General features: G+C 45.7%; 1 protein-coding gene across 1 annotated transcript; it reads left to right on the top strand.

Moving 5' to 3' along the window:
• Positions 1 to 1,991: 1,991 nt before the first annotated feature.
• Positions 1,992 to 14,868, top strand: LOC122370756. The gene is made up of 2 exons (XM_043346648.1): positions 1,992 to 2,099; positions 12,369 to 14,868. Exon 2 carries the CDS (start codon positions 12,377 to 12,379, stop codon positions 13,481 to 13,483), a length of 1,107 nt encoding a protein of 368 aa, XP_043202583.1. The 5' UTR covers positions 1,992 to 2,099; positions 12,369 to 12,376; the 3' UTR covers positions 13,484 to 14,868.
• Positions 14,869 to 16,191: the final 1,323 nt, after the last annotated feature.

Here is a 16,191-nt window from a genome sequence, read left to right as displayed (position 1 = left end):
AGAAATTTCCGTTAATCTAAGGAAAGACTACGCTCGCCTCGCTCGCTCCGTAACAACACGTAAAATGGAGGTTAGCTGTTCGGACTGCATCACTTTATCACTGACCTTCCGATCAGCGTGGGGAGATTTGCTCAATATGTTTCAGTGAATGTATTCCACGATGTGCATGTGTTTTGCGAAATACGAAGGTCTTGATCGGGCCCTTCATATCTTCGCTTCAGGGAACGTGAAACTTCGAGAGGTATGGTGGAATGCTCTAGTCATATTCGTACAATGTACACTATTTTAGCATAAATGTCAGTGTTAGTGATGTTTATTTTTAAATGCAGCATGCGTGTGAATATTGTAGCGAATTCAGAAGTAGTGGTTACGTAGATGTCCAAGCAGGTTAAGTAAGTACTTACTGTTCTATTTAATCATAACACATGGTTCTCCAAACGGAGTCACGGCCATGAACATTGTGCCTCAACAATACCCCTTAGAACAGGATACCTCTCAGAACCAGCTATTTTTGTAAACTATTCATCCAACCCTACAGTCGCATAAGCTGACACATCAAGTTTGCACAAAGATTTAAACATTGAAGCGCCGCTATTTTTAGCTCAGGCCACGCTATTCTATGATCATACTATCAAACTGATTGAGCGACAATATCAAGCCATCAGGCTTGTCAACCTGTTGGCTGTTTCAACTCACAACCGTGCTGTGACTGCTGAGTGACGAGCTATTTTTGAATTTTCCGATCTATGTCCTGTTCACATGATCCAGTAACAAAGCATTTCCGCCATTGATCAAAATGTACAAATGTGGATGTGTGCTGTCGTGTGACGAACTATTTTGTGTCGTATTTTGTAACGCATGTGTTTCTTAAATAAACATTACATAAAAACATATATTACTGTTACGGTTTGTGGGAACACAAACAAATCTTGAGAAATGTGCGTTAAAACGAGGAAGGTTTTCATCAGCAACACGATAAAATAGGCCAGCAAGGTCACAAAAGCAACAACATAGGCTACCGGCTTGGAGTTGGAGTCGACGCTGTATCAAATAGCTCAGGATGTGTCAGAACGGCATCAAAGTCTATCTGAAAGGTTGAAATGAAGGCATACCACATACAGAGATCTATGAGCACACAAGTGAGCAGGCTCCTCTTATCGACCAGATAACACCAACACTCAATCGAGGTTGTCACGCCGTCCGTCAGTATGGAGGCCGGCCATGACATTCGAAGAGCGAGCGTCGGTCTGCCGACCGAACCTTTCCCACCGAATGGTCGGTGCCGGGCAGCGGGAGAGGGGAGGGGGAGGGAGGGGAGGCCCGTGAGTCAGCCGTGGCGGCACAGAGATGGTCCTCTGGAGACCGCTGAGAAGGGGCGCACCCCAGCCTCCGGCCAGACCGGGGGGGGGGGGGGGCGGCTGTCCCCTCCGCGGTGCACCAATCAATATCAGACGGCGGCAGGGGGAGGGGAGAGGACGGGCGGTTCTCCCCCGAACCCGGGCCTCCCCCCTGACTGCCCGGCGAAACTCCCCGACAGAAACGATCAATACTGCGGGCTGGGGGAATGGGTGGGGTGGCGGGCGGAGGGAGGGCCCCTCCCGTCCGCCAGACAGGGAAGGGGAGGGCTGCGAAGGGCAACAGACGGGGCGGATGAGGGAGGCACGGCCCGAGGGCCGAGCGTCGGGCCGCCAAAGTCGTCAACACCACCATGCGATAGGTCAATGGCTCACCCACTCCCAACCCAAGTAAGATGCTAGATAACATGACAAGATGACAAGATAAGGTCAGAGCTACATTTAAGTTACCAAGATTACATAAAAGCATTGCATTATAAGCCAGCACTCAGTTAGTTATCTTTGAAAAGGTAGAAGAACATAATAATCCCACTATCAGTGTCTACCACCCACAGAGCGATAAACAATCTGACCGTTCAAGTGCAAGGATCAAAGGATGTCAATGATTTATATCGCATGCCCTATAAGCCATCAAAGATAGCCACACGACATCTCTGCACTCTGGAGCATGGCATCAGGTGACGGGGCGCCGGTGACCCGGCCTGACCGATCCCCGGCACTCCGGCCGGCCTCAACGTAAAAACGGTGAGTAGACGCAACTGAGCTGCTGCACAGTGTTTTCCCCTAGTCGGTGTAAGAGGCCAGGAAGTGGTGTGGTGGTCCGTTAAACTGTTATGTGAGAGCATTGGGTGAGAAAAAAATAAGGATCAGAGAGGGGGAATGTAGGGTCGAAGGTTGGGCTTCCAATGTAGGTTTTCAAGTCACGATTTTCATGTATCAAATGGATGAACGGATTTTACAACATTTTAAATCCAAATACACAAGTCGTTATGTAACAGTCAAAGACCGGTAAATCGTCATTGAACCCTACAACGAACTACACATACATTAACCGGTGTTTGATATATTGTACTGAGTGACTCACTCAAATCGTGATACGTCATATGAAATGTTAACTGTGAGTGAGTACACATTTCTAAACAAAAATGTGCGTTTGGTAAAAATTTACCGTGATATTTGATACGAGAGTTTGTTGTTTGGATTCATTCGTTGCATTTATTTTGAAGTGACCATCCCACCTTAACCCGCGCCGGGCCGGTGCTCCGCGACTTCCGCGCCGGGCCTGGGGGTGTCTGAACACCCCCCTCTAACTCGGCTCCTGGAACACGTAGCGACACGCGGTAAGCAGCATTCGAAAGAACGGCCAAAATCAGGACGAAAACACTTCGGTCATTTTTTAGGTCAGGTCAAAGGTCAGGTCACCAGAGGTCACCAAAGGTAAAATGTTGGCTATTTCAACATTTTGGAAACTCCCAACGGCTAACTCGGGAACCGATAGAGCTACAGCGCAGCGGAAAAGCGCATTCGATAGCTCTTTTAACGCTCTTTCGCTGCTATGTCCTCAGATTTGACCTCAGGTCAACGGTATAGCCTCCAGAGAGCAAAAACTCCAAAAATAGCCGTTTTTACGAAAAGTGTTTTTCGGCAATAACTTTTGACTCAAGCGAGCCACGACAATTATTTTGCCAGCATCGTGTTCCTCTCGTCGAGCCGCGTCGAATGAACTATAATTTGACCTTGAAAGGTCAACTTGAAAATTTGACTTCAGGTCAAGGTCATGACCTGACCGGAAAAGGTCATGTTGCATATCAGTCGATCCGTAACGTCGAGCCGAACACATCTAAGGCGTTTTCAGCGCTCTAGCCTGCCTCTATCAGAAGTTATGATACTATTCGTGACCTGAGATGACCTCAGGGACATAACGAGAGGTCACAGTTGCCATTTTCCGATTCAGTGTGTCAATTTTACCTGCATCTCGATGTTTGATATAGTGTCTAGAACAGTGGCGGATCCAGGGGAGGGCAAAATGGGCATTTGCCCTCCCCAAAGCCAAATCGTGTGGGCAAGACTATCTTTTTGCCCCTCCCAAAGCATGTAGCGATGAGCAAATCTAATACGGTCGATGCCTATATGGACGAAAAGCAGGGCTTCTTCCGTGACGGCCATTCCGAAGGAAAGAGCTGACCACTTGCTGCTGATATTTTGGGTCGATATGCTGATATTAGATTGAACCCCCTGAACTGCATGCATGCATAAGCATTGCAGTGTGGCCAATGGCCATGGTGTGGGGTAACACGGGGCAAGATACCCAGTCGGGTAAGACGCCCACCACCCTATATTCGAAATTACCTAAGCAATCCACAGTTTTGTCATTTGTTGGGAGCCTCATTGCTGTGGAGCGTTCCGCGTAAAAAACGGCGACGTGCCTAGCCGCCATTTTATACCTATTTTTTGCATATGTTCTGAAAATGTCAGACCAAGGTCTCTCAAGGTCACAAAATCACTATAGCTGCACGTCAAGTGACATAACCTAAAAACATTTCCAATGCTTGCCATAGCTAAACCGAGTGACGGATCGCTTTGAAACTTTCAGCAGTTAATAAGGGTAACAGTACCTACATTTTGTGACTAACATTTTGTATGTACAAAATGTTAGTCACATGATTTTTATATCGATGACCTAGGGCTAGGTCATTTTTGCGACCTCTCCACTATAAGTCAATAAGAGAAAATTGAAAGGCACCTTTTTTGGGGCAAACCTCCTGTCCGGTAGCTCAGTTGGTAAAGCAATGGACTCCCGGTAGTGACAGCCCGGGTTTGAGTCGCTCCGGCGCTCGATATTTGAGACTCCTGACGGGGATGGTCTGAGGTTGGTGGGAGCAGCCGCAGCCAGTCAAAGTCAGGAGTGGGACAGGCCGTGTCCGGCTTTGAAGGGCACGTTAAACATTGGCATTGTTAAACGTTCAACTAAATTCTCCTGTCACCCGGAATTAGGCGATCGGACGGTAGGGGTCGGGCTCTACGCAACAAGCTCTGCTTAGCGTAGGCTCCGGCTCCCGTCAATCCGCCCTTTCAAACATTCGTGCTAAATTTATAAGAAACGTCACTCTTAACAATACCGAGTTACAACCTAAACAGCACACAGTGAACCGGAAAATAGCACCCGTGACCCCTCCTTATGTCCCTGAGATCATCTCAGGTCACGAAAGATATGCAATAGTTTGCAGCAATTCGCTAATAACTTCTGCAGGAGGCATTCTAGAGCAATAGAAACACCTTAGATGTGTTCAGCTTTACGATACGGATCGACTGATATGCAACACGACCTTTTCCATGGTCATGACTTGACCAAATGTCATAGTGGTAAGTTCACTTTTTAAGATCAAATTATAACTCATTCGACGCGTCTTCGCGAGAGGAACACGATGCCGGTAAAGGTAAGATAGCACAAGGTTTGATTCAAAAGTTATCGCAGAAAATCCGTTCCCGTAAAAATAGTATACATATATTATGGCAGTTTCCCCTGGAGGCTAAACCGTTGATCTTAGGTCCAATCTGAGCGAATTATCCAGAAAGAGCAGTAACCGTGCTATCAAATTAGCTTTTCTGGGGCGCTCTAGCTCTATTCGTTTCCGAGTTATGCGCCAGTTCTTCAAAAATTGTCGAAACTGGACCTAAATATCGGGATTTGGCCTTTGATGGGCTCTGGTGATCTGACATCTGACCTGACCTTAAAAGTGACTGGGGTAATTTGGTCATTATGTTTGACACTCTTTCAAACGCCGCCTACCGCGTGTTGCAACGTGGTCCAGGAGCCGAGTTAGAAGGGATATGGGTGTTCAAACATCCCCCAGGGGCGTGAAAATCCAGGAGCCCCAGCGCGGCTGGCACGGGTTAACATAAGACATTTTACACCATCTTACGGTAAGATAGTGTAACTGGCGTTGTGAAGTAACTTGGTCACTGGCGCGGTGGTGGGTCGGGGTCGCCGATGGTCGGCTAAACTTTTGCCCTCCCCAAACGGATCGGCTGGATCCGCCCCTGGTCTAGAATGGCGTTCGTGCAAAACAGACGCTTTTCAATTTTCTCCCATTGACTTATAATGGAGGCCGCAAAATTGATCTGACCTTAGGTCACCGATATCAAACTTCCGAGATATACATTTTATAGATACTGTTACTCTTATCAATCGCTGAAACTGAAAGTTTCAAGGCAATCGTTCAGTCGGTGTAGCTATGACTAGCATTCCTACTTTTTCTGAGGTGAGGTCACGGCGTGACCTGGTGACCTGACCTTGGGCGACCTGGGTCTGAAATTTTCACATGTGCGGAAAAGATGCACGAACAGGTGTGCCAAAAAACGGCGGCGCTTTTTGAGATATCGGCGAAAAACCGCAGGGGGGGTGTTCAAATACCCCCCCCCCCCCCGGCGCGGGTTAACATAAGTTTTGAGTTGAGATAGCCAAATTGGGTCCCTGGCTTGCAACTTGCAGTTTTCAAATCCTAAAGGCGAAAACCATCCAAGAAAACGTCTCGTGCAAAGTTTCTTGGATGGCTGGATTCAGGGGCGGCGGATTCGGGGGGGGGGGGCAGGGGGGGCAGCTGCCCCCCTGGCAAACTCGTGGGGGGGCAAAAGTATCTTTTTGCCCCCCCCCCATAATTTTTGACAAAACTTAGACAAGAAACATATACCTGATTATTCTGTTCGATCATCTGAAGATGTAACCAGATGCCCATATACTTTATCATACGTTGCCTTTCTTAAATGACAAGTGCTCGCGTTCAATTCAAGTTTTCCTCTCTTCAACCTAGTTTTGGAGACATTATAAGCGTAAAAGTGACGCAGCGGCAACCCAGGCCTTCAGTGACCGCTTAGGTACAGGGGCGACAGATACGGAGCGGCAGAGGAGGCATCGTTCCCTAAGAAACTTTTGGAGGAGGGGCAAACGTATATTCTTGCCCCTCCATAATTTGTGCCCTAAACATGAGGAAAATTTCCATAGCCTGATATTGCAGCTATGTGCTCCTACAGTTTGTCCAACGGTGCCTTTTGAATATGTGTAAATGCTAACCATTCCCGCTTTATAGCATTTTTTGTCTTTTCAGATTCGATTTAGAGATATTTTAAGTGTGTAAGAGACGCAACTCACACCCTCAGTGGTCGTTTGCCGCTATTTTGTACCTACATGAATGCCAAATCGCAAGCGAGCGGAGACGGAAGGGCCTAGCCATTCGCTTGCGGGTAGTTAGGAGGTTAGGACTGATGAGCGCTCATAATAAGCCACTCCCCTGATTTTTTCGAACGCAACAGTTTCCAGTGCAAGTAAAATGGTAAACGCCGAGGTCGTACACATTGACCACATTGACCAATGCACGGTATGACACCCAAAGGCCAGTCATCAGAGATCTGCTTTGGGCATTCGGAGGCTTGTGTGGGGCCAGTGTAAAAACTGGATGTTCACTGAACTAGTTCAGTATCCGCTTTATTTCAGTATTCACTATTAAATAAGTAAAAATTAACGGAAACTTTTGAGGGTTAGGGCACTGATCATTAGTGGGGCCCCCTCTGGCTAAAGGCTGGCTATAGAATACAGAGCATCGAACACGAAAGCAAAATCTAAGGCATTTTGGAAAAATGAGTATGCCCCGCAGCGTCCGATAACTACCACCTTCCAGTGGGTCAAGCCAACGGGGTCCAAGTCTATAATGGCACTTAACGATAGCACTAACCTTGTCTCACTTTTCGTTGAAGTCTGTTCCGAATGGTTTCGGCGACAGACTGTCTGCACTGAGGTCGTTTGGTATGTGCAACTGTAATGAAAGCCACCTGAGGCGCCCACACTAGGCTGAAGCTGGGTTGGAAATGCTTCGTCTTTGCAGATATCACTGGCCGCTGATTCTCGAGTGCCTGAACCGGTAGATGTCGTGGCAAAATTTGGTGTGATAATTTGGACCTTGCCGCAGTCAGCGCACCCTAAAGTCCTAATAAAGAAACGCTCCTCCCCCCCCCCCCCCCCGAGCCTCTGCATCCAGTCCAACGAATTCCTTCACCCTAGTCCACCGCTCGACTCCCTCACCTCAGCCCTCCGTTCTCAGCTTGATGAGCGTTTGGGCCTTACATAGTTAAGCCTTGCTGTGGGCTTACTGTAGGATAAACCCATCGAGACAGCCCGTCTCGATGAGCTTAATTGGCGAACTACTGCCTTGGGGTGGGTTTCTGGCGGATTGCTGTCCCAATAGGTTTAGATGCGACCGACTGTCTCTGAATGTTTGAGCGGTCTCCTCCTGCTGTTAGCTAGTTTCAGTTGATATCTGTCTCAGAAATACTTTTTAAAGGGAGGTTAAACGGAAATCGAACGTAAAGTGAACAGAGGAAAAGTGGTAACGAGTTACCTCATTGAAGAATAGCGCTCGCTTACTTCAAAAGGTTTGGCACCGTTCTTCAAATCTGATTTGCGATCGGGTTATGGGCTATGGCACAATTTTTCCCATTGGAGCTTTTTTCTAAAACAGCAATACGAAAATCGTTATATCGTTCAATAGCAGATCCAGGGAGCGGGCATATAAAGCAAATATTTACTCCCCCTCCCCTTGCATCGCCCGAAATAGACAAAACGTACCTTATGTTTCCTAATAATAAAACTTTTATCAGAATGTTGTTTGCTTTATACTGTTTAGCAGTAAAGGAATCGAAATCCGAGGAGTTTTTGGATTTTGGACACTTAGGGGGGGGGGGGGGTATGTCCCCTACAGCGTCGAAAACGCCTTTCTGGATCCGCCTATGACATCATCTCGACTGGGATCTTGCCAGGCATCGGTAAAATCCTTTTTGAAAGGATTGCATTCCCAATCCACATTCCTATAGTCCGTTTTTCTTAAGTTCGACCCTCACTCAAAGCATCTTTTTGAACACAGCACGAGAATTGCTGAGTAAATGACTGGGAAAACTGGTCGGCGCACATTGCTTTTCACATATGATCGACTTGACCAAAATTATTTGCAATTGAACTCTATTTCCCCGACTCGCAATGAGAATCTGTCTACATTTTAAATTCCTTAGCAATACACGAGCTGTCGGGAATTATAACTGAGCTCATCAATTCAACGCATGGAGTTTAACACTATGCTACTTTATCGGTGTTCATAACACATTTTGCAAATATTATTCATTCTTTGAATACATTGTGCGCCGGCCAGATTTCCCAGTCATTCACTCAGCAATTCTCGTGCTCTGTTCAAAAAGATGCTTTGAGTGAGGGTCGAACTTAAGAAAAACGGACTATAGTGCCGAAGTGGATTGCATTCCTACCCGCAATCCCCTTTTTTCACTTGGATTGTGATCAAATCCGCCATCCTTTTTTGCAATCCTGTTGTATTATTATGTGCACTAGTGGATCTGGGGGAGGGAGGGGGGCATAGGGCCGTGCCTCCATCCCCAAATCACCCATTTTTAGTACCTAATCTTGCGAGTAATTCCTATCTAAGGCACAGGTATTTTATGGGAAATATTTTTTGCCTCAAACACCCCCACATTTAAACCTCTACCCAACCAGTGTTTTATATTTTTAAAACTCGCCCTCAAATACGTAATTTTGCCCTTCCTATGCAGTTCATCAGCGTATATTATTTTGAGCGTTTAAATTAAAAGCGTTTAAATTATTTCAAGTTTCGATGTAAAGCCCTTGATAGCAAAGTACCTACCTTAAGCCGATGACGCCGATCTCATAATTTTCAATCGCAACAAACCATTTCAAAGCACTAATCAAACACAATCCGGATTGCATTGCAAAAATTGGAAGTATGACGCAATCCAATCCGCAATCAAATCCTGTTTTTTGGAATGAATTTCAAATCCAGGTGCAATCCACCAAAAAGGAATGCAATCAGGAATTTGCAATCCTGCAATCACAATCCTACCGATGCCTGGATCTTGCCCCCCACGCCAAAATCGAATCCGCCGCCAATGGCTGGATTGCATTGCAACACTGCATCAAACATACAGGAAAACGCATTCCGCTCCCAACCGTCCCAACCCGCGGCTGAAATGCGTTGATTTTTCATTCTACTTGACCTTTGCGCGTGACATCTAGAATAATCCATGCTTCTTTTTCATGACGAAATTTTATGCAGCGTGCTTCCTAGGAACATTTTTGAGTATCGTAAACGGGGGCGACTTTGCCATGTTTTCAACTTCAGACGCTTGTATTCTTTAAACTTGTTAACTTATTGGGATGACTCTATGTTCAAAACACGGATGAAGATTAGCTCTTTGGGTTTTGCTATTATCGTATTTATATCTTACCTAAAAATATAAATTTTTAAGAAAATGAGTCGTGGCAAAGTTAAACTGAAAAAGGGGTGACTTAGCCACTATGCCAAATAATGGGTTTTTAACGCTAACAAATACTTTTCAAGCATTTTTGTTCCATTGTATGGGGAAAGGCAACCATCCTTAATTGTTTAATATGAAAAAATAAAGCAATTCGAGTTTTTTTTTTTTTTTTGTTCTTAAACGATGTACGAAAAAGGAGGGATACCTTACTTTTATGATACACTATACTCGTATTTGTTGAAAATAATTGAGATTTGATAGTAAATAGAAACTGAAAAATGGCTCAGAAAATAAGCAAAGATATTATTGTATCGGTGTTCTAGGACCTTGCCGTTTTTTCCAGCGGCATTAAGAGGAACAGAAAGAGGACGTTCTTGCGGGAACTTACCGACACCCTTATTATCAGCGTTTTGATCTATAAAATGATTCAGATTTCTTCAGCCAGTCTCACTGGCAAACTCAGGAGTTTGTAGATGATCATGGCTGTGCTGAAAAGTTGGGCCCATCTTCATCCATTTTTTTTTTGTAATTTTTGCCTTTCTATACTCCCACTGTGCATTCCTGTGTTAATTTTCAACATATAAATTTTTACTTTTTAAAAACCAGTTTGGAGATGAAAATGATGCTACATTTAAAACTTATTTTGAATTCCATCGGATAAGTATTTCATTTTGCATTGATAACATGGTGGCAAAGTCTCCCCATGTGGCCTGCAATTCACTTGGAAGAATCGCCACCAAAAATGTTAGCTAAATGAAGTGACAAATGCCAGTTTTGTTGGATATGCTAACTTAACAGCCTTGTCATAATCAACCATACCAAGTTTCAGCATCACAGTTGGTCTAGAACATGGTTAGATAATAAAAAGTTCGGACCTCTTCAAATTTGACTATTTCATGACTTCAATAAAATGGAGCCCAGTTAGGTATTTAGTGGTAACTCATCTCTCAGTGTTGATTATGTTGGAAGGCCCATCATTATCTTCATTTGTGCATCAAAAATTATTACATTCTTCGTAAAATATCACTGAAGATCACCGGTCATCACCCTAAAGCATTTTTTTAGAAGCATGGCAAAGCCACCCAGCAAGGCAAAGCCACCCCCGTTTACGGTATTTATTTTTTAAATGACCCTCTCTACGATAATTATATTTAGACAGAGGATAAATGTTGCCTTTTTATAGGAAATCCCCTAAAACAGTTGATACAATGCCACATAACTAATCATGCCTGCCTTTGAAAATTTATTATTCATACAGTAAATTTCAGTCAATAGGGGAGAGCCGTCTAAAACGTCCAGGGTAGGTAAGACGCCCCATGCTCTTATTTACAACACAATGTTTCCTTGATTTTAACAGATAGGTACTGTGAAAGCAAAATACTGACCAATTTTTGTTATCGGCATTATCATTGGGTTGATTTTAAAGCAAAAAATGGTTGTTTAGTATTGTTAGACAATTAGACATATTTATGAAATATGATGGCTAAGAGTTGCAAATCGAAAATGATAATAGTGTTAAATGTGATAACATAAGTCTCAGTTGTTCAGGTCAGGGGACCAGGTTGAAAAAAACCGATACAACGTCAAAATGGCACTGAAAATACACCATTTTCCCGACACGATTTCTTTCAGACACAAAATTCCGATAAGACCATGTGATAGACAGGCTTCGGCCGTTTACAAAGCAGAAGATGACATGAGGAAAAAACTTCGCAACCCAGCGATTGTTTTTTAGCATGGGGAATGTCAACCATTTGAGATTTGCAAAATTTGAACGGTGTGTCTCAGAAAAAGATAGCCGACGCATTCGGCTACGCTATGATGCGAAAAATATACCCCTGGCACTTCCCGTTTGCTCAGAAATGTGGTCGTTTTGAAAAAAAAAAACGGTGCTTTGGATGTCGGCGCCAGTCTTCGTGAAGGAGTTGGCGCCAGAGAATAACTACAAAATACTCATGAATGGTGTCAATGCAAGCTGTCGGCTTTAAGGAAGAAGCAAATGTGTCCGGGGAGCTCGTCAAACCTAAATCCGACGCAGAAACTGCAGGGGATTTCCCTGCAAAAGCTTGAAAGCAGGTCACCTTTTATCAGCCTCCGGCAGCTGACGGAGCGACAGAAATCGGTATCGGCAAATATTTTTGGAACCACAGCAAAGGATTTGGTTTCCAACATTCCGAATTCGTTGCCAAAGCACGTATATTTGTCTAGTGTACACATAGGCATCAAAGCCCTATATTTTTGACTGATTCTTGTATGCTTTATTGGCATAGACAGCGTGTCAACGAACTTTTGAGACACCCTGTATATCATGTCGCATGTAGTGAGAAGAAAGCCATCTGATAAGTGAAAAGGATATCGGCCGTAGGTACTATTGCCCTCCGGCTCCAATGCCGTTATTTAGTACTTTCAGACAGATGGTCCCGGATCATAAGATTTTAAACGATGAGAAACAGGTCTGCCTACACAACACTTGCAAAAGATCTCGCGGTCCAAAAAGCCCCCCCCCCCCCCAAACAAAGAGTTTTGTGATATATGTGTTGTATACAGGCATTCTTTTCCTTCGCCAATACTTTATCATTAGCTTAGTCCGAATGCAATCTACCGGCCGCCGCATCACCCAGTCAGTAGGCGTCGGCTAACAAAAAAGAATACATTTTCCGATCACGCTCCTGTATGTTGCAGACATCACGATGAACTTCCCACCACCTGAAAGATCGCGGAGTGGACAGCAGACACCCAGACAACTCCCTCGCGTGTGTAACGACTACAACCGCAGGGGAGGATGTACCCGCGCCAATTGCCAGGAACTGCACTTGTGCACATACTTCCTTCAAAACAGATGCACCGCCGAGCGATGCAACAAGGCCCACGAGCTGGAGACGCCCAGAAACATCCTGCTGCTCGAGGGTCTGGGATGGAAAGGTTCGGACGATCTGGCTCTGGCGCTGGACACTCTCCGCGAGCGGGCTCGAATTCCGCAGGTCGGCGTCTGCTTCAGGTACATCTTGGACAGGTGCCCTGACGACAGTGAATGTAAATACTTGCACCTCTGCTACCGTTATGCAAAGGATACCTGTCCGCTGGGTCAGAATCGCTGCTTATACAACTTCAGTCACGACCTGGTGCACGACAAGCACAACGCAGACCTTCTGACCAGATTCGGTCTATACGACACCCCTTTGACAGAGATCCGCAGCAGACTGAAGGAGAAGATGCGCCACACGCCGCTCGAGCCGCAGCTCTGCAACCACACAAAGGACTGCAAAGGAAACTGCCTGCGACTACACTACTGCGAGGTGAACCTCTACGCTCACTGCAGGCACGGAGACCGGTGCTTCAAAGGTCACAGCCTGAAGAACGAGCACAACCGGCGGGTGCTGAAATACTTTGACTGGACGGAGGATTACGCGCTGAAAGAGCTGAAGAAAAGAGGCCGCAGGTCAGCTTCTCGGTCAGAAGGGGCTCGAACTCCGACAGAACAGGACAGCGAAGACGAATGGTCCGACCAACAGGACCTCTGCGAAGGATCGCAGCCGGGACCGAGTGCCGAGACGCGTGTCAGAAGGGATAACAGCATTGAGGAGGTCGCAAATTATGACGATTTACTTGACTCGTCGAACAGCTCGTGGGAACAGGAAGACAACACCCCGAACAAACTGCAGGAGAGGCAGAGAAAGCTGAAGGTGCAGCTGAACGAGGTGGAACGTCAGATGCGTAATGATAAGCGTAGACCGGGGACGAGCAAAAGACAGACAGCCTTAAGCGGCCAAAGTGCGAACAAGAAAAGTAGGAAGTAGGATTAAGGGCAATAGCAGAAAGAGAATCACAGGAAAAGAGATGATGGAAAGCTATGCAAAACTTCGATCATCAAAGCAGTGATGAAGATGATGATTTGTTGTTTTAGGGCGAAGACTATACATATCTATTATTCAGCAAATCAAGGTTAATTATCAACGGCAGATTGCCAGTAGGTATGCAGATCTTGGTGAAAGAGCGAAAGGATAAAGATCAAGAGCGAGCGATCAAAATAAAAAGAGAGGACCTAAAAAAGCAACTTAAATAAATTACGGAACTCCGAGCACCAAATCAGAATCAGGTTAAATACGTGGAAACAGCGTCTGCCTCGGCACCTTCGTTGAGCCAATGACCCTGGAGAGTGCCCACACATTCTGTAACAACCATGCATAGAAAACACACCGAGACCTGCCGAAGCGATATGCTCTCTGGCACACCACCCGCTCGCCAACGACCTTCTTGTGGCCACTGTCTGCTCTGCCGCCAGGTGACAAGCATACAGGTCCCCAGTCTGGTTTCCAAAAACATAGCCGACACCTTCTCCGGCGATCAGCAGCGAGGGGCACCAGCGGCGCCGGCACCAGAAGAACGGCAAGGAGACCACAACCTGTCCGGTTTGTGAATTCTTGAGGCGGGACATTTGGTTCGCTTACGGCGTAAGTTGGAGAACGTAACTCATGGAGACTGAGGGGCAGGCATAAGTGTGTCATCTGTCACCGTGTGGCAGTTCAACGATAGATTCTGCACAATCCTGACAGACTTTATGACAAATGATGCCCAGCACGAGGTCTCAAAGTACATGCTACCGCCTACCACTAATCCAATTTCGGGCGTTTGACCTGACCTTGACCCAAACATGCGAGTTCCCAGCTTGGCACAACTAAAAACATCGCCGGTTGCTTTGTTGATATCCACAATTGGACTTACGAGGAAGACAGCGGTGTCTGGACTCTGGAATCAGTGCCGACCAAACGCACCACGCTAACGCGTCGGCGTCAGTGACGGAGGTCCTGTCCTGATCAACGGCTTGACCTTCCATGTGACAGTGAGCTGCCTGACCTGCCTCAGGAACGGTGCCTGACCTAACCGACATGTCACCACTCACCCGACGCCCACGAGAGTACGGCCGGGCTCTGGACAGGACTGTTTGAGATCGACCTCAGGTAGCGTCGGGAGTGCTGGCAGGTGGCGTTCTGATGCTGGTGGAAGTCAGTAGTCACACTCCTCTACCCGTGCCGCATTCATCCGCTGGATTCCACAAGGTTTCCTAGTAGTGTTGTTTGAGAGTTGTGCGCAATGTGCTGAGCTATTATCTAGATTGGAAAGAATGAACCATATCACAATGATTAATATGTGCCCTACAAAATAAATGCAAATGTTGATTGAATTCGTTAATTGAATGTTGGTTGATTGCTAATGGTTGAATGCATGCGCAATCTACAAGTACTTGATTGTACCAGTTACAACCATTTTAATTGTCACTCTCATCAGAATTGGTATATAGTGCTAATACAGATAGTGTTGATAAAGCAGTCCAGCTAGACTGACAGCTGACAAAGACGTGGCGCATTTGAGACCAAACATAGGATTTGAATTTGTGAACAATTACGACATATTTTAAAAATGCTTTGCTCAAATAGCTATTACTATCTTTCTATCTATATGCCGGTCCCGTAGCTCAGTCGGTAGAGCGTTGGACTCCGCGTGGTGAGAGCACGCGTTCCCGGTTACAACAGTCCGGGTTCGAAGCGCGACAGGCGCTTGACGTTTATGGGCCTCCTGACAGGTATGGTTGCGGTTGGTGGCAGGCCGTAGCCAGGCGACGTCAGTGAGGGGACCGGCCGTGCGCGGATATGTGCGCACGTTAAACTTTGGACTCTAAATTCTGCCATAGAACCGGAATTGCGCGATCGGAGGGTAGAGGGCAGGGTCACCGCAACAAGCTTCGCTTAGCGGGGGCTCTGTCCTTGTGAATCCTTCCAATCAAAAGGTTCGGACTAAATTTATATATATATATATATATATATATATATATATATATATATATATATATATATATATATATATATATATATATATATATATATATATATATATATATATATATATATATATATATATATATATATATATATATATATAAATCTTTCGCCTAGTCCCTTTTCATGCATCATCACTTCAATTTAGCCTTACCTAGCACGGTATCGTCGAACAACGAAGAAGCGGCGGCCGTTATTCCTCCACATCCAGCCACTGTACACTCACAATTTTGTTCTCTACGGATTGGCGCCACGCTATTTGCCCATCTTTTCTCAAAGCAAGCAATATGTAATACCTACACTGGACAAACGATTTATTCGAGAATTCAAATCACCAAGAACCACCGCGCGGGTGGCGCACAACTGAATCCGGGTGGTTGGCGCCGCGTGCTGCCAACCTTTGAAAAATAGGGCGGAAAAAAGTCTCCAGATTTTTTTCTTTTCGCTACGTAACGTTGGACGGCCCTTGCGACTGTATCTGGTATGCGACGGCCGTATTTGGCACACAAAAAATATCTCTAGAATTATCTAGCTAGTGTTAAACCTATAGGCTTATGGAGAAATTTTTCGTGTAGGCCGTCAGAAGAGGCGGCTGGCAGTCGAATTGAACTTTGGAGGGCCATCATTTGAAGATTAGGCAATTTTGGACGAATGGTCTCGGATTGGGGCCT

This window comes from Amphibalanus amphitrite, unplaced genomic scaffold (genome assembly GCF_019059575.1).
Source record: "Amphibalanus amphitrite isolate SeventyFive unplaced genomic scaffold, NRLGWU_Aamphi_draft 000035F_arrow, whole genome shotgun sequence".
In the NCBI taxonomy this organism is placed as follows: Eukaryota; Metazoa; Arthropoda; class Thecostraca; order Balanomorpha; family Balanidae; genus Amphibalanus; species Amphibalanus amphitrite.
Note: the sequence above shows the minus strand (reverse complement) of the source record. Positions and strands in the feature narration are given on the sequence as shown.

Coding starts and splice junctions, on each gene's coding strand:
- LOC122370756 (XM_043346648.1), top strand. CDS start 12,377: ATGAACTTCCCACCACCTGAAAGATCGCGGAGTGGACAGCAGACACCC.